Source organism: Alligator mississippiensis, chromosome 4, assembly GCF_030867095.1.
Source record: "Alligator mississippiensis isolate rAllMis1 chromosome 4, rAllMis1, whole genome shotgun sequence".
Lineage (NCBI taxonomy): Eukaryota > Metazoa > Chordata > Crocodylia > Alligatoridae > Alligator > Alligator mississippiensis.
The window spans coordinates 2700807-2720215 of NC_081827.1; the positions used below are offsets into that span (position 1 = coordinate 2700807).

The following is a 19409-nucleotide window of genomic DNA, read 5'->3' on the forward strand; positions in this document are numbered from 1 at the left end:
ACAAAAGGAAAGACCCCCTCACCTTCCCCTGCGCCCAGGAGAACAAGGAGGGAGCTCAGCCTGAGAAGGTGCTAATGTGCTTGCCCTCTTTCAAATGTAAAACTTCCTTTGTGGAAGCCCAGGTTCTTCCAGTCCATGTGATATCTTTTCTTAAACCCAGCACACTTTCCTTGTGCAAAGGCCAGCACAAAAAGGAAGAAAATCCCCAAGGCTACAGGGGGCTGGGGTGGGGGTCAGGGAGACCGCAGGGAAGTGCCCGGGATCCCTGGCATGCCGTGGTGGGGGGGATGGGGTCCGTTCACCCGGGCACGTGGTGCTGCTCAGTGCAGGAGGGAAACTGAGGCAGGGCAGCATCCTGACATCCTGGTGGGGTGGAGGGGCATGGACCAGACATGCTGCAGGCTCTTTAAGACACATTTAATCCCACTCCAAGGAGCCAGAGGGGGGGGGTCCCTGCCTGCCCCCGGCATGCAGCTGCGCCCGCAGGGACACATCCAGCATCCCTACCCCCTGCCCAGGCAGGACACCCACATCCAACCCAGCTTGGGACCCCCACCCACCTCTGTGTGTACCCCCAGGGACAGGCACCGCTGTATACGATCCAGCCAGGCTTACTGGTGCTGGAGCTGCCCGGGAGCTGGGGTTGGGGTAGCTTCCAGCCCCCTGCCAGCCCTGGGGGCACCTACACCCGCAGTCCCAGCCCCCCTGGCACCGATGGAGGGGAGACCCCGACCCTCCGGAGACAGCAGAGGCGTACAAACGCCTCCCAGTGCTGCCGGCGTTGTGGCAGCTCACTCCCAGCTGAGCCATACTGGTCGGTCACTGGGAGAGCTGGGGGTGGGGCATGAAGAAGCAATGTGCCCATTAAAAAAAAGAGAACTCCTTTAAAAACAATAGAGTAATCCCCAAAGGGGGGCAACGAGGAGGTTCCCAGGGGACCTGGCGCCCCGAGGGAGTCCATGGGTGCCTGGCCTGGATCGGCCGTGGGATGCGATCCCCCCGGGGTGCCTGGGGGGGTCGGAGCCCGTTCGCCGCTGGGGGGGCTAGCACTCGATGGAGTCCTCCAGCAGCCGTGCAAAGGGAGCGGGGATGTGGGGCTTGCCCAGGGGCGGGGGCGCAGGGGGCGCAGGAGGCCAGGGGCCACGGGGCGCGGGGGGCCGAGCTGCCTCCTCCTCCAGGCTCTCCTCGTTGACCTCCTGAAGCGCCGGCAGCTTGGCCATGGTCTCAGGGTCCCGGCCTGGCGCATCCGTGTCCCTGGGGCCCCGCTCGCCCACCCCGGGGCGCAGCTCCGGCACCTGCGCCCCGGGCTCGGCTGGGCTCTCCGAGGCCTCCGCCTTGCTCGGGGCAGGTCTGCCAGGCTCCGGCTCCGGGATCCCGGAGGCTCCCGTGTCCTCGGTGCCAGGAGCCGGGGATTCCTCGGCAGGCTCCGGCTCCGGCTCCGGCTCCATCTCCGTCTCCACGCCATCCTCGTGTCCTGTCTGCTCCAGCGTTGTCCCGTTGGCCAGGGCGCCGTGGGCACATCCCTCCTTGCTGGGCACAGTGGCGCTGGGCACCAGCTGCCCACCCCCGGCACTGCCCGTGTCACTCTGCTTGCCCGTCTCGGCCGGCTCGCTCCTGCCCCCCGGGTGAGCATGGGGGGCCGGCTCCCCGGAGCCCCCCGGGGCTTCGTCCCCCAGGTCGCTGTAGCCCTCGTTCTCGAAGAACAGGCTGCCGGAGCCCGGGGCCGTCTTGGTTGGGGTCACCTGCAGGAGATGGGGGCAGAGGGGTCAGCCCCCCCAAGCTGGGGGGCTGGGGTCCAAACTTGTTGGGAACTGGGGTGCCCTAGGCTGGTCCTGCCCCCTCCCGTGTCCCGGGGGGGCTGTGAGCCAGGACTCCTGGGTTTTTTTCCTGTCCCCCCCCCAAAAAAGAGTCACCCCGGGGACACCACCGGGACCAGCAGCCTTGGAGTTGGGGGCAAAACTGGGGGTGATTTAACCCCCCACCCCTTGCCCACGGGACCTTGGGCACATGGCACTGGTAGTGCTGGGGGGGGGAAGCTGCAGACACGTATGAACACAGGACACACAGCACATGCCACAGGCTCGTGGGAGCAGGCGGCGCATCCTGCTTGGCCCGGCTCCTGGGGTGACTCTGCCGGGGCAGGATCGACCCCCCCAAGGATGGGCAGGAGCCGCAGGGATGGAGGCAGAGGAGGGGCAGGGGGCGCGATGCTTGGCAGGCAGAGACCCCGCGAAGCAGGTCCTATGGCACGGCATGGCACAGCACGGCACAGCACGGCATGGCCCGGTCCCGGGACACTCACCGTCTTGAACCACTTTAGGCTCTGGCGGGCAGCAGGGCCGAGGGCAGAGAGCGAGAGAGAGGCGAGAGGCGTGAGACCGCAGCCGAGGGCAGCGTGGGGCAGGGGCATTGGGGGGGGGTGCCAGGCCTTGTGGCCACACCGGGGCAGCTGACAAGGGGAGGGGAGGGGGGCAGGAAGAAGAGGTGCCAGCCTTGCTCCTGCCTGGGGAAACTGAGGCATGGAGCCGCGAAGGGACACGGCCAAGTAGCAGAGCTCTAACCACTGGGTGCTGCTGCCTTCTCAGAGCTGGGTGAGTGCACCCTGGAGCCTGGGCTCCCAGCGCCACCGGTGCTACCTGCTCAATCCCTCCCCTCTCTGGGGTTGGCAGCCAGGACCCCCAGCTCCCAACCCCCCCCTTGCTTTAACCATTACAACCCCCCTTGAGGAGGGAACCCAGGCGTCCTGGCTCCCAGCTCAACCCCCTGGAGCCGAGGAGGGAACCCAGGTGTCCCCCACTGCCCCTGCAGTGCTGGGATGGGGCTGGGGGTGGAGGCAGTAGCGTCCCCCTCCCCTCCAGGGTGCAAGGGGTTCACATTGCCCCCATGCACCCCATCAGAAGCCCTGGCACTCAGCACTTCCCCAGTGCCCTAGTCCTTGCCAGTCCCCACCCCAGGTGCAGGGTTTTGGGGGGGGGCACCTGGCCCTCACCAGAGCACCCAGCAGCATCTCTCCAGCCAGAGGCGGGCTGGAGGTGTGACACGGCATGGCACAGGTGGGCTAGGCTGGCAGGGGCTGACCCCTCCACGCCCCGAGAACACAGGCAGCAAATGCCCCATGGGGTAGGGGGGCACATGGACAGATACATGGGTGCATGCATGCACACACACACGTACACATACATATGCACACTCATGCATGCAAATATGAATGCACACGCACATCTACACCAATGTGTGTGCATGCAGGTTGTGTCAAAAGGCCACCTCTGTTTCTCCCCAAAAACTGGTCTGTGACAATTCGGTTAAGATGGGCCCTGCAGAGGGTACACCCCCTTACTTACCCTGTCTCTTTAGGTAGCCTGAGCTGCATACGTTCCTGAGGGAGGGGGGAACCTGCTCCCTCTGCCTACGTGACTGGCATCACACACCTGGGTGAGGGGCTTCCTTCCTGGTGGGCTAGAGACTGCCAGTCTGCCCAGCAACCAGTGATGCATTTCAAATTGGTTGCCTGACAGCCAACAGGTGCTGGCCTCCATTGGACCAGGTAAATGAGGTCATAAGGGCTATTTAAGTTAAGGACTGCCAGGAGGAAGGGGCAGCAGCCATAAGGAAAACTGGGAGATAGAGAAGAGCTGTGCCATCTGAAACTTGCTCTCGCTCTCAAAACTCATGATCAAGGAACTGCCTGCCTCCAGAGGGAATCTCCATCAGCCTCCGGATGGTACTTGTGAGTAAGCTACCTGAGATCCAACTAGATATACAGCTTGCAGTAATTCAGATACGAGATCAAAGGCTACCCAGCCACCCTGTTTGCTCTATGGGATTCCTCTGATATTGCTCTACCTGTAGCCTATTCCAACTCTGCTCCTTGTAACCAATAAAGTTCTCCTTTGTACCTAGTGTAGGAGACTTATTGGGAGTGGGTCTAGATTATGCCTTGGGGTCCCTTTGGTTCGGCTGACTAAGGGAGACCACTACTTGTGCTTCCGACTGAGGGAAGCACCCCCAAGTGCTTGAAGTGAGTGAAGTACCTTTGAGGGCGACTAGACCTGTGTTACCCAGGGCACGCAGAGCCAGAATCAAGCTCATCCCTGGGGGGTGGCTGCTTTACCCCCAGGCTAGCGAGTGTGCTCCAGGAAGGGGGTTGGCTGGATGTGAGGCACCCCAGGGAGGCACGCCGAGCCTGGAAGGCAGTCGGGCGCAGTGAGGTGGGCGGCTCAGCGCAGGAGCACCCCCTACTGGCCCGCCACACACGTACATGCACCTACACACACAAATGGATACACACATATGCATGCACTGGCACACGCATGCACATACACCCACATGCATGCATGCACATGCATGTATGCACATGTGCATGCACACATGTACATGCAAATGCATGCAATTATGAATGCACATACTTTTGGATACACCTGTATGTGTATGTGCAAAGATACAGCTGTATGTGTATGTGCATACCTGCTCATACACACATATACATGGATACACACATATGCATGCCCTTGCATGCGTGCATCCACCTGCATATGTACGTGAATGCATACATGTATGTACACACACATGCATGCAGATATGAATGTGCACATCCACTTGCATACACACATCTATACACATGTATGTGTACGCACACACACACATATACATAAATACACACACATGCATGCCTTTGCATGTGTGTATCTACCTGTACATGCACACACATGCACATGTATGCACCTATGTACACACATGCATGCTAATATAAATGTGCGCACATGTGCATATGCACACATAAACACATAGGTGCACGCAAGCCCATCCACACCCAGGCCCGTACACATATGCCTGTTTACTTACACATACATGCATGCACACATGTACACACATATACACACATGTAGGCAGAAGCTGCAGCCTTGTTCAGCAGGAGCTCTGCCAGCCCATGTGGCCCAGGCAGTGCCCCCCCCCCCCCCAACCCTGCCACCTTCCTGTCCCGGTGGCCCCCCATATCCCTGGGCGCCGGGCCTTACCACGTTGGGGTGCTTCTCCATGGTCAGGGATGCCCGGTCCAGGGACTCATCCTCGTCTGGGCACTTGCGCACAGCACATATGACGAGGCCCAGCAGCAGGCCCAGCAGCAGAAGCAACCCCCCCAGCGTGCCCACGATGACTGCCACGTCTGGTGGGCTCTGCTCCTGCCCCGCCTCCACCGGGTCCTGGGGGGCTGTGGGGAGCAGGAGCCCGTCAGTGGGCAGTAGGGCCAGGGGTGGCCCCAGGGCCACCTCCCCTGTTCCCTCCACCCATGCCCATGCACACACCTACCAGTACACAGACACATGTGCCCATGAATGGGGTGCGCAAGGGAAGCCCCATGGTGTCCCCAGCCAGTCCCTACCTGCCTGGCCAGGCCTCAGGACCTCAATGTCCACTGTGGTATTGGTCACCTCCCCCGACTCCTCATCCCGCGCGATGACCTGGGGGCAGAAGCAGCTCTGACCCCGTTCCCACAGGCACCAGTGGACACCTAAGGCCGTGGCGCCAATGCCAGCCACCCTGATGGAGGTGCCAGGGGCAGAGCAGGGGGCTTATACCTCCAGCTGGAAAGGTGCCCAGACCACAGTGGACAGGGGTGGGTGGGGGGGTTGGTGCCCCTCAGCTCTCACCTGCAGGAGGAAGTGCTGCGAGGGTTGCAGCTGGTCTGCACGGGCCACCAGCAGCCCATTGGGCATGAGCTGGAAAAGCTCAGAGGCATTGGCTGGCAGCGCCAGGCGGTACCGGATCCAGGGGTTGAAGCCCTGGAGGGGGTGGCACCAGGTGAGACCCCCCCTTGCCTGGGGCTGGTCCCTACTGCCCCCTCCCCGGGGCTTACACGCCCCAAGACCCACGAAGCAGCCCCCAGGATGCCACAGAGGCAGTACCACGAGACACGGCTGCTTGCGGGGGGCCATGGGGCCGGGACAGACCCCAAGCTGGATGTCCAAAGCAGGGGTTGCGGGGAAGCCAGGCCTGGGGGGTCTGGGATGACTCACGTCAGGGAAGTCACGGTCAGCGGCGTGCAGGGCCAGCACACGGCCGCCGTAGGTGGTAGCCAGCGTAGCGGTCCGGGGCCCCTGGCGCACGAATGCCGGGTAGCGTGGGTGGGCGAAGCGTGGCGGGTGCCGGTTGGGAGCCAGGACTCGCACCCGTGCCTCGGCCACCGCGAACTTCGTGGCGTCGTTCACTTGTGCGGCCTGTGGAGACCAGGGCTGGGTTGGGTGGGCACCCCTGAGGGCACCCCCAGTCCCGGCCCTCGTAGCCCCCAGCCTGGCATGCAACCCCCAATCCAGCCCTCACCCCAGCCTCCATGCACCGTGTCCCAGCCCCTGATGCCCCAGACCCACCATGACTTGCAGGGTGACGGCGGGCGGGAGGCCAGGGCCATCCAGGGGCCGCAGCAAGGTGACGGCGCCCGTCGCGTTGTTCACGTGGAACCAGCCGCTGTAGGGGCCTGGGGGCAGAGCAGGCACCTGGGGTGGGACACGGACCCCAATGCAGCAAGGGCACGGAGCATGGGGTGCAATGCTGGGAAGCCTTGGCCAGACTAGGGGCTGGGGAGCCGTGGCTGCCAGTATGTGCCAGGCGACTCCCCATCAGCTGGGAGCGCTATGGGCCCAATGACACACCGCACTAAGGGCTGAACTGGCATTTGTGGCACCCTGCACCCCGATTAACCCTTTGCCTGCTGGAGGGTGCCGGGGTTAGGGTGTCCCAGCGTTTAACCCCTGATGTGCCAGGTGCTGAGTGAAGCTGCCTGTTGGCTGCTCCTGGTCACGAAGCTCCTATTTCGCAGCCCGGCTCGGGGCTTTGCACTCATCCCAGTGATGTGACATTTTGGTTGGATCTGGGATGGAATAACCCCACCCCAGGTCCCTGGTGCACAAGCGCCGGCTTCACTGGAGAAAACGACGTGTTGTTTTATTGGGGAGAGGGCACCGCACCATCTGCACCCCCATTCCCTAAATGGTGTGAGGCCATCACTGGATGTCATGTCCCCCTGATTCCTGCTAATCTCTCCCCACTCCAGAGGCATTAACGCCCCGCTCTGCTCTCCAACGGTCTTGATTTTCCATTAGTTAAGCTAGTCTGGCTTCTGCCATGCTGCCTTCCTAGTAACATCCCTCTCCCATGTCTCAGCCCTGCAGGCTGCTTTTTGCACCAGGCAAAAACCTTTGCCAATGCCCTGCTGCGGCCAGGCGGGTCATGGACATTGCAGAGAGCCTGGGCCGAAGTCGTGTCCCCGCTGCGGAAGAAGGCAAAATCCCCCAGACTAGGGCTGGCGGGTGGTGGGGGAGCAGGGGAGGAGGGAACAGGGGTGAAAGCTCCTGGGCTCTGGTCTCTGTGACCCATCTAGGGTGTCAGACCTGCCCTGGCACAGCCCAAGGGGCCCTGGCTCCAGTTCTGTCCCCTGAAATGCCCACAGCTGTGCTGAGTTGCACGTGACAGGCTGCAGACGCCTGCCCACATGCGTGCCGCTGCATGGGTGTGCATGCCTGCATGCACATGTGGACGTGTGCCTCTAGGAAGTTGCCTGTGTGTGCGCAGGCATGAGCCTGTGGGCCCCTGATTCGAGTGTCTGCCTTCACAACAGGGTTCATATGCATGTGCCTGCACACACAGCAACACATGTGTTTTGAGCACATGTGGGCCTGTGTGCATGACTGCTTGCGTGGGTCTGTGCATGCACAGGTGGCTGCACATGTGTGTCTGTGCACATGGATGCATGTGCCTGGGTCCCTTTGGCCCCCAGGCCAGGCCAGGCACGGTGCCCCCGCCACTCGCTTGGTACCTGGGAGGAGGGAGTAGGTGATGGCAGCCTTCAGGCCGTGGTCCCCGTCCTCGGCATGGATGGCACCAGGGAGGAAGTGCAAAGGCCTCACCTGGAAGAGGGGTGGACAGGTGAGTCCTCCTGCCTGCCCCCAGCCCCGGAGGTTGCAAGGGGAGGGGGTGAGAGATGTCACTCCGACCACCGCGCTCACCTGGGCCCGGCCAGCGGTGATGTTGGCAGTGTAGATGGGGCTGAGGCACACGCTGGCCGTGGCAGGGAGCAGGGCACGGCAGGGCAGGAACTGGGGGTACTGGTCATCCCCATCCAGCACGTTGACGTGGATGTGGGCTGAGGCCTTGTAGCGCTCCTTGGTGTTCATCTCCTTGCAGTGGCATGAGGCATCAGTGCCAGGGAGCCGCCCCCGGCCCCTGCGGGCCAGGCTGGGCTCCCTGCCGCACCATGGAGCTGCCAGCAGCCGGGGGCCAAGCCTGTGCCAGCCACGGCCCCCATGACGCAGCTGCTGCTGGCAGCCTGTGGGGCCTGGAGAGCCCTGGGCTGGCGTGCTGGGCGCTGCACTGAGCTGGGCACTGCCCTGCGGTGCTGGGTCCACACACGTCTACCCTCCCTAGTCAGCCCCATTTATATCCATCCATCCATCCATCCATCCATCTGTCCATCCATCCATCCCCATACACACCCATCCACCCATCTCCACACACCCATCCATACACACCCATCCATTCCCACTTATCTTTCCATCCATCTATCCATCCATCCATCCATTCCCATGCACACCCATCCATACACACTCAAATTTCCATCCATCCATCCAACCATCTGTCCATCCGTTTGTCCATCCGTCCGTCCCCATACACACCCATCCACCCATCTCCACACACCCATCCATACACACTTATCTTTCCATCCATCCATCCATCCATCCCTCCATCCCTCCCTGTACACCGTGGGAAAACATGGCTTGCTCAAACTCTGTCTCCCAGGGATGCTGAGATCCTCCAGCGCCGGGCCAATCCAGCCTGACTGCTGCGGAGGACAGCTCTCCTCTTGACCGGGCACCGAGCCCCTGTGCCCGCCGTGCCAACACAGACGAACCAGGCCTGAGGGTGAATCACTCCAGCAACATCAGTTTGCAGCAGACGTTCGACTGCAGCGGGCCACTGCCCCAGTGGGACTCCCTGCCTGTGCTCGTGGACCCGGGGCCTGGCTACACATCCCCCGACTCTGGAGGGCAAGGCCCCCTTCTGCACACACAGAGAGACCCGGGGCCTAACCTGGCTGCAACCAGTCCCCCCTGGGAGCCTTGCTGTGCTCCCCCAAGCTCCCAAGACAAGCAAGGGGCTGAGGACAAGCTCTAAAGCCTGGAAGTGACCGGATACAGCCAACTCAATTCATTAACAAAGCTCGTGGCTGGCGCTGCCTTCAGTTCATTAGTTAATTGGTCTGAGCTGCACAACGCATTGGGATAAGCTGGGGTTTTCTGACAGATCCAGCGCCTTTGAGGAAGCTCTAGTGAGGAAGTCAAAGCCATTTGGAGACATAACGTGGGGCATTTCCGGTGCCAACGTCCGTCTTGGAGATCAGAAAAAACCCGTGTCATTGTCAGCGTTGTCTCACGAATAAGAAAAGCATTGCCGGTGATTTCCAGACCAAAGGAAGAGCGTGCCAGGGTCCAGCATTTGAGTAAGTCTCAAATAAATTTGAATGAAGCCTAAACAATGGCAGGGCTTGGAGAGACGGGCACACGCTGGGCATCTCTGGGCTCAGAACAAGAAGTCTCCAAAGCAGTGAGAGGGCCAAATCACCAGGTCTCGGTGGTTGCAGACCACGTGCCCCCACACACGCACATATACACACGCATGCATGAACCTGACAGCCCACGGGAGCGGGGAGGGGGTGGTGCATGTTCACCCACCCACACACACATGCATGCACACACATATTCACGCATAGACATGCACTCTCTCTCTCACACACACACACACACACACACGTCCAGCCAGCCATGCACCCACCTGGGACCCATTTACACACACACACACACACACCCCCCTACATACATGTGCCCGCCTGTGACCCGCTGACCCTCCCCTCCCCTCCCCGCCACCCACACACACCCTGAGCCAAGGGAGCGTCTGACACGTGCAGGGGCAAGAGAAGGGGATGGTGAGGGTGGGGGTCACCAGCCCCGCATGCCCCCCACACCCCACAGACACAGCAAAGGAGGGTGGGGGGCTGGGGGCACCCGGAGGGATCCCGATGCCCTGCGGTGCTGGGGGCTGGGGACGTGAGCAGGGAGTGGGGGGGAGGTACCGTGTCAGCAGCCCCCTCCCCACCCAGCTGGTGGGGCCCATTAGGGAGATTAAACCCCAGGACGGAGCTCATTAGCACAGAGCAGACGGGCGCTGACGAGATCACGTCACCCCCAATTAGCTGCCTGGGGCCCGAGGGCCTGGGAACAAGCCGTTCGGAGCCGGCTGAAGGGAGGGTGCGGGGGATGGGGCATGCACACACGCAGGCACTCACACACATGCATGCACACACGTGGGAGCCACTCACACACACATACCCACTTTAGACCCACACAAACACACACACACACGTATCCACCTAGGACCCATGCACATATACACCCACCCCCATGCCTACCCACACATGTGCACACACACATGTATGCATGTGCACATGCACATGCCCAATCGCACTCCCAGGCACATGCAGGCACACCCAGGTGGATCATTCCCACACAGGCAGATCAAGACCCACATGCATGGGTCTGCCATACAGATGTGCACACATGTACATGCATGCACCAACACGTGCACACACACGGATCTCTCACATGCATCTCTTGCACAGGGAGCCGTCTTGCTCTGCATCCTTTCTGCTGCTGGGGGGACACCACGAGACCCTGGTTTCCCTAAGCTGAGGGGGCCACGCGTGGGCAGCCTGCGTGGCTGGACTCCTGGCCCCGGGACGCCCAGTGGGGCTCAGGCCACGGTGGCTGCCGGGACCCTTGGGTGGGCACGGGGGGCATGGCTCACCACGGCATGGACCACGAAGTCAAGCTGGCGCCGAGTCTCGAAGTCCAGCGCTTTGGCCAGGACGATCCTCCCGCTGTTGGGCAGGTCGATGCGGAAGTGCTTGGCGTCCGCCTGGGGGGCACAGAGCGGGCACGAGGGTGGCACCAAGCTCCCCCCAACACTCAGCCCAGACCCGGGGGCAGGGGCTCACCGAGGCACCGTCGATCACGTAGACGAGGGTATCGCCATCGCCATCCTCAGCCTGCGTCGTGAAGACCACGGAGTTCACGGCCACTAGCTGGACCAGGGCAGGGGATGGGGGGGAAGGGGGTAAGAGCCAGCCCTGTGCCCCCAATCTCCCCCCAGGGACACCGTCACCCCCAGAGCTCAAGCCAGGCCCCTCACTGCAGCCTCTGGGCTCCCACCCCTCTGCCCCCCATCAGGCTGGTGCCACATGCGGGCACAGCACCCCAGGCCCCCCAGCTCAGGGGTCACCTCGCTGACGTTGTGGGTGAGCTCGGGGCCAGGCTGGAAGCGGGGCCGGTTGTCGTTCTCATTCAGCACCTGCACCACGAGGCGGTACTCCACCTGGGGGTGGGCAGCATCAGCACCCCCCATGCACCCCCGGGTGGCCGGGGGGGGGGGGGGGGAGGAGAGGCATCCGAAGCCCCTGCAGGAGGGGAGAAGCTTACCGGGGAGAAGCCGTCCTCGGAGCAGGTGAGGGCCACCATCAGCACCGGGGATTCCAGCGCCTGCCGGCCCCGAGCACAGGCGTGAGGACCCCCCCGCACCCTGACCCCATCACCCCCCCCCGGGGGCACGGGCACCTCCAGCCCCAGCCCCTGGCATGACATGGTGCCCCCGGGCAGGCACATCTGTGCCATGGCCCAGCTTTGGGATCTCCCCTGGGTGCCCCAGGTCTGTGTTCTGTGTGCATGTGTGCATGCGTGTGTGTAGCCATGCACCTGTGCAGGTCTGAGTGCGTTTGTGAGTCTCTGTGTCCTGTGTGTTGTGTGCATGCATGCTTGCCTCTGTGTGTTTAAGTGTGCATGCAGGTGTGGGATTGCACATCTGTGTGTTTGTGAGTCTGTCTTGTAAGTGTGTGTGGGTGCATGCCTGCCTGTGTGCATGTGTGTAGCCATGTGCCTGTGCATGTGTTTGTGAGTCTCTGCACATGTATGCACATGTGCTTGCTTGTGTGTGTGTACGTGTCCAAGCATGCATGTGGGTAAGAGCATGCACACCTGTGTGTGTTTGTGAATTTGTGTCCTGTGCATGTGTGTGCATGCCTGCCTGTGAGCGTGCCTGTATGTGTCTGCGTGCGTTTCTGAGTGGCTGTGTTCTGTCTGTGTGTGCACGCATGCTTGTGTGCATGCTGGCCTGCTTGCATATGTGCATGTAGCTGCATGTCTGCATATCTCTGCATGTGTTTGTGAGTGTCCGTGTGCTCTGTGAGTGTGCATGCAACCCTTTGGGATGCTGGGGGGGGGGCATCTGGAGGCCTGGGGGCAGCTGGGGGTACCCTGCACCAGCTGGCACCTCCAGGGGCATGGGGTTAAGGTCTGGGGGCATGCACCTCGTACCTCGCGGTCCAGCGGGGCACCAGGTGCTGCCTGCAGCCGCACGGTCCGGCCGTCCAGGTAGAACCAGGTGGCGTCAGCACCGCTGAGGCACAGCTTGACACTGCCAGCAGCGGGCAGCGCCAGTGTGGCCACGGCCGTGCCGTTGGCGCTGTTTTCGGGCAGCTCCGTGAAGACGTTGCTGCCTTTGCTGCACTGGTCTGGGGCGGCTGGGCACAGAGTGTGGCAGCTGCGGCAGCTGGCACTGCATCCTGCCCCAGTGCCACCGCGGGGGTCCCAGGACTAATCCTGCCCCCCTAGGACCAGCCGCATGGCCCACGGGCAGGGGGTCCGGACCCCGTGTCCCCCCCTCGGGTGCCTCCTACCTGGGGACAGGTGGAAGGAGAGGCTGAGGGCCAGGAGCAGGGCACTGCCAGCACCGCCGGGCATGGTGCGCGGTGCAGCGAGGCCGCGGCCTGCAAGAAAGAGGTGGGGAGGGGGCTGAGCCAGATAAAGAGCCTGGGCGCCTGGGTCCGGCCAGGGCCCTGCAGTGCAGGACTGGGCTGTGGTGCCACATGTGCACATGGACACACATGCACGGACACATGTGCTTGAATATGGGCACACCCATGCACAACCACTTGGAGATGTAGGTGCACGTGTACAGACAACGCACAGGGACACACACACATGTATATACATACCCATGGACATGCCCATCGACGCACCGCAAATGAACATAGACAAGCACACACACCTATACACGCACAAACTTGAACATGGACCTGTGCAAACATACACACCTATGTACACCCATGGACATGCACACCAACACACATGCACACCAGCACACACACAAATATGGACATGCACACACATACCTACATACATACACACACGTGCGGGTATGCTCCCTAGTGGAGTCCCTGGAAAGCCGGGTGCGGGAGCTCGAGGAGCAGACTACATCGATGGCTACTGCCAGACCTGACGCCAGGAAAAAGAAGGAGAGAAGAAGAAGGTGAAGGAGAAGGTGGCCACGAAGAAGACCTGCCACAAAGATCCGCCCGGAGCTGCCTGGAAGACGGTCGTCTCAGGCTCGGGTCACCCGTGCCCACGTGGATGAGGAGCACGGGGTAGCGATCAGTGGGGTGGACAAGCCAAGGGGTCCTCTCCGCACAAATAATCTGTGCTCCCAGTTGCAGGACACGGACCCAAAAAGGAACTGGAGTGTAGCCATCGAGGGCTACACCCTGCACCGAAGGGACCGAGTAGGGAAAAAAGGCAGAGGTGTTGCTGTCTATGTGAGGGAGCAGTACACCTTAGAGACCAACACTGGCTCCAAAGTCATCACAGGCGACTTCAGTGACCCAGACATCGCTTGGGAGGAACACTTGGCCAGGTTGGCTTGGTCATGTAGCTTCTTGACCTGTATCGAAGAGCTCTACCTGACCCCCCAAGTGCAAGGGCCAGCCAGGGGCAGCGCTCTCCTGGACTTGGTCTTGGCCAAAGGAGACGATCCGGTGAGCAACCCGAATATCGAGGGTAGGGAGCAGAAGGAAAGCAAATGGGAGCATGGGGCCCTGCTCAACACCTCGGGACGGCTGGTAACCGATACTCAGGAAAAAACTGAACCCCCGAATGCCCACTTTGCCTCAGTATTTCACCGGACCAAAAGGAAAATCATGAAAAATAAGGATCAGATGGTGGGAATGACTGCCTTCCTACGGTGGACGCCGAGCTCAGTTAGAAAAGTTGGACGTTTATAAGTCAACAGAACTGGATGAACTTCACCCAAGAGTGCTGAGGGAGCTGGCCGAGGTCATCGCGGGACCTCTGGTGAAACTTCCACAACCCGTGGTGCTCAGGGGAGGTCCCTGAGGACTGGGAAGGGCCAATGTTGTGCCCATCTTCAAGAAGGGGAAGAGGGAGGACCCGGGCAACTATAGGCCAATCAGCCTAACTTCTATCCCAGGGAAAAATCCTAGAAAAACTCATCAAGATGCTGCAGCCAGGAGGGCAAATAATACTCTGGCGTGCATCAATAGATGCATCTCCAGCAAAAGCAAGGAGGCGATTCTTCCGCTCTCCTGGGCACTGGTGAGACCACAGCTGGAGCACTGCGTCCGGTTCTGGGCACCACGCTTCAACAAGGACGTGGACAAGCTTGAGAGAGTCCAGAGAAGAGCCAGAATCGTACACGGCAAGCCATCCGAGGACAGGCCGAGGGGCCTGGGACCCTTCAGCCTGAGGAAAAGGCGGCTGAGAGGGGACCTGGTAGCAGCTTACCACTACCCTAGGGGAGTGCATCAAGGGCTCGGTGAGCAACTGTTCCCCAGGGCGCCCCAGAGGAGAACCAGGAGTAACGGCCACGAACTCCTGGAAGATCGGTTCAGGCTCAACTCTAGGAAAAACTTCTTTCCAGTCAGGGTGTCCAGACTGGAACAAGAGCCCTGCAGAGGTGGTGCAATCGCCGTCCCTGCAAATCTTCAAGAGGAGACGGGACGGTCACCTCGCCCGGGTCCCCCGACCCCACTTGTCTTTCCGGCCTGGTGCAGGGGGCTGGACCCGATGACCTTGCGAGTCCCCTTCCGGCCCGTGACATCTATGAATCTATGAAACACACATACACACACACGTAAACTTGAACGTGGACATGCACAAAAACACACAGACACCCACAGACACACACAATACCGCAAACAGCCTTGAACATGGACATGCACACATACACACAGGCACATACAGACACAAACTTGAACACAGACATGCAGAAACACACACATGTACACGGACACACGTGTATGCGCACCGATGGACACACACACAACATACATGCACACAGACTTGAACATGGACATGCACGCTCAGGCACACATATGTGCACACCCATGGACACATACATGAATGCACCTGTGCGTGTGCACACACACATATACACACCCTCACAAACACAAATGAACACATACAGATGGACACACATATACACACATCCATGAACACATACAGAAGTACGTGCGTGCACACACACATGCGCGCTCGCACGCGACCAGAGACATCCACACATGGATGCACATATACACACAACCATAGACATGCACATAAACACACATGCACACAAACACACACACAAACTTGGACATGTAAACACACATACATGGAAACACAAACATACAAGCACGTACACACACAGACTTGGACGTAGACATGCACAAACACACACACGGACACAAATATATGCACACCCATGGACACACGTACAACACACATGCACACAGACTTCAATATGGAAACACACACACACAGACAAGCACATACTCACACCCATGGACACACATACACAAATGCACATGTGCGCACATGGACACACAGACACACATATAAACACACACACCCACAAACACACATGAACACACACATACGCACACCCATGGACACATACAAAAGTGCACGCATGCACACATGCTTTAACACGGACATGCATATATATGCACAAACACGTGTGCCCCCACACACCCCCTTAGGCACACACACAGACCCACACCCACGCACACAGACACTCGCAACCCCTTGCCTCCCCGGTGTAAAGACGTGGACACTAAGGCAGGCACACACATGTGTATGTGAACACACGTGTACAGGAACAGGCGCCTGCAAACATGCACACATGGGCACGCACAAATGCACGGCCACCTGGACACTCACACACACACCCATAGGCATGCCCAAACACACACATACACCTCTGCCTACCAAGGTGCCCATTCATTTGCTCCTTGGAAACTGAGGCACAGTGGGACTGCAGGGCAGAGTCTCTCCTGGTCCCAAGCACCCACAATACGGGGCGGGTGGCACAGCTGGCACCAGGCAACACCCAGACGTGCAGCTCGCTGTGCCCGCAGCACCTGGCCCTTGGGCAAGGCCAGGCCCTGCCACTGCCCCCCTTGTGTCCCCTTGGTCTCCTCCCTCAACCCTGGCCATGACAGGCAGGGGAGATATCTCCTTCCACGTGGGTGCATGGGAGAGGGGCCCATGCATGGGACATGCACACCTGTGCACACATACACATATGCACATGCGTGTGCACATGAACACACGTATGTATGCATGGCGAGCTGGCTCTTTCTCATACACATGTGGGTCCCGTTGCCCTATTTGCACACCCCCCTGCCCTCCCACACATGGAGTTCTGTCAACCTCACACACGCACTGATCTCTCTCTCACACACATGTATACACACACACACACACACGTACCAATCTGCCTTGCTGTCTCACGTGGGTCTTTCTGGTCACACATGCACAGGACGCTGCTGTCATGCACACACCGCACAGGCTTGGTCCCTCATGCTCACACACAGACAGGGGCATCACATAGACATGTGGGTGCACCTCACGCACACACACACACATGCACACACACACACATGCACACACACATACACGTGTGCACATACCCTGATTGCTGTCATACATGCAGTAGCTTCTACATCTCAGTGCAAACACATGCCTGTGCATGAATGTGTGTACAAACATGCACACCTCTACACACATGTGGGTGCAACTTGAGCACCTGCATAAATACAGAGGGCTCACATGCATGAATTGACCTGTTTCTGCTATGCACACGCACATGCGCACATGCACACACAGCCCTCCACATACACACCCACACACATGAACATGTGCACATCCCCTACACATGCACACCTGCACACATACACACAGATGCACCTCACACGTGCAGCACACACACCTGTTTCTCCCCTACACATGCACACACATGCCTGCACGCGCACACAGACAGCCCGCTACATGCACACCCCCATACCTGCACATGTGCACACAACCCCTTACATGCACACAGGTGCACACACACACGTGCGGGTGCATGTCATGCATGTGCACATGCACACCCATGGATTGCTTACACACACCCATTCTCCTCTGTTCCTCACACATGCTCGCACACACACTTGCACACATGCCCCTACCCCTCCAAGAACACCCACACACATGCACCCACACACACATGTGCATGCACACCTCTGCATGTGCACTGAGCCACCTGGCCCCTCGTCCAACTTGCCCCATGTCACACCTTCCTCACCCCCAGTCCCCATGCTGGGGGGGGGCATTGTCTCCTCCCAGCTCCCAGGCAGATGCCCCCTGGCTCCTTCCCTCCACCCCGGGTCACTGCCCTGCTGCCAGACGCAGCCCTTGCCCTGGCCTGCGGAGACCCCTCTGTGCCCCCTCCCCCAACCTAAACCAGGCCCCACGACCCCCCAGGCACGACCTCTGACCCCCAACCCCTGCCCCCCAACCCTGCCAGCAAGTGCACAGGATCAGGGCACAGCTTGCCCCCTCCACAGCAATGAACCCAGGGGTCCGGGCCCCCCCAGCTCTGCTGCTGTAACCAAAAGAGCCCAGGAGTCCTGATCCTGCCGGGGCTAACTTGCAGGCTCCCCCCACCCTGCAGGGTCCAGTGGAGGAACCAAGGAGTCCTGTGCCCCACAACCCCCCCTGCCAGCCCCCCATCACCCACACGATACAGCCAAGACCTCCCCCCACCCCCCCCAAGCAACCCCCAGCTTTGCCCCTCCAGCTGGGGAACCCAGGTGTCCTCACGGCAGGTCCTTCCCGAGCCCCCCAAAGGCCATGAGAGACTCCCCAGCCCCCCGGCAGGGTCAGCTCGCTGCAGCCCCCACCCCGCTGCAACCCAGTCCTCGGCCACCCAAGGTCACCCAGTGACCCCGGCCGGCAGAGAGCCCAGGTGTCCGGGCCTGGCCCCCAGCCCAGCCACGGGGCGGGTGGGTGGTAGGGGGCAGTTAACCCCCCCATTATTCAGAGACACCCCCTCCCCACCCCATCCCCTGGCTTTACCTTGCAGGGGTCCGGCTCTGCTCCGGTGCCCGCGCGGCTCAGGTGCGCCCGGTGCCTGCCACGGCTCGTGGCCCGTGGCTGGATCGTGGCCGTGGCTGTGGCTGGGGGTTCGTGGCCGTGGCTCCACTCGGACCGGGAGGTGGCAGCTGCCACCGCCACGGGCTCAGCGTTAACCCTGCGAGGCCCAGGCAGGTGGGCGGCCGCCTAAAGCCCTTCCCGGGCCTGTAATTGGATTGACCTGGCTGACAGCTGGGGGGGGGGAGGGATGTGGGGGCTGCCCCCCTCCAAGTGGGGGGCAGCATCCCGGGCTGGAGAGGCAGTGTTGGGTAGTGGTGAGAGCGGAGGGGTCTCTCGTGGGGAGCAGGATGCCTGGGCTGTTTCCTGGGGAGCTGATGCGGGGCTTGAGGGGGGAGGACTCCTGGGGTCCTTTTCTTGGAGGGAGGGGCCTGGGGGCTTGCGGGGACAGGAGGGGACAAGCCAGGATGCCTAGGTTCTGGGCGAAGCCACGTCACTTGCTGCCTGCCTCAGTTTCCCCCTCCGCAAAATGGGGTGATGGAAAGGAGTGATGTCTCTGCCCTACCCCGCAGCCTCCCCCACTTCGGGCACTGCACCCCAACAGGCCCCCAGCATGCACTGCTTGGGGGGTGCAGAACTCCCAGCATGCTCTGCCTGGGGGGGAAAGGAGCTCCCTGGGTGCTGGTAAACTGAGGCTTGGCAGGCAGAGGGGGCATCGCTGGCGTGGGGGAGGCACGGGGCTGGGGCAGGATTTGGGGGGAGGAGGAAGAGCTGGGGGGGGGTCTCTCCTCATGAACACCCCTGGCTCCAGTATGCATCACTGAGGGAGGTGCTCCCAGCATGCACTGCCCGGGGGGGGCATAGCTCCCAGCATGCGTCGCTGGGGTGGGAAAAGCTCCCATCATGCATCGTTCTAGGGGGGGCACAGCTCCCAGCATGCAGCACTGTGGGGGGCTGAGCTCCCAGCATGCACTGCTTTCAGTAGCGGGGCTGACTGCCCCCCCCCCCCCCGGGGCGCCCCGAGCCGGGCGGTGGATAACGGGGGAGCGAGGGCGTTAGCAGCACCCCCCCACCCAGGCCTGGCGCTGGCTAATAGGCTTTGCTGCCAAAGCGGCTTAGCCCGGC

The 19409-nt window shown here is 60.9% G+C and overlaps 1 protein-coding gene across 1 annotated transcript; it reads right to left on the minus strand.

Moving 5' to 3' along the window:
* Nucleotides 1-405: 405 nt before the first annotated feature.
* Nucleotides 406-19167, minus strand: LOC109285894 (cadherin-related family member 5). Its single transcript, XM_059725631.1, has 15 exons — nt 18270-19167; nt 12776-12865; nt 12414-12619; nt 11523-11582; nt 11326-11418; nt 11042-11128; nt 10852-10962; nt 8001-8171; nt 7811-7901; nt 6366-6472; nt 6015-6215; nt 5649-5780; nt 5381-5459; nt 5016-5209; nt 406-1742 (listed from the first exon to the last, which is right to left on the minus strand). The coding sequence occupies exons 2-15, from the start codon at nt 12837-12839 to the stop codon at nt 1044-1046; spliced, it is 2295 nt and encodes a 764-aa protein (XP_059581614.1). The 5' UTR covers nt 12840-12865; nt 18270-19167; the 3' UTR covers nt 406-1043.
* Nucleotides 19168-19409: the final 242 nt, after the last annotated feature.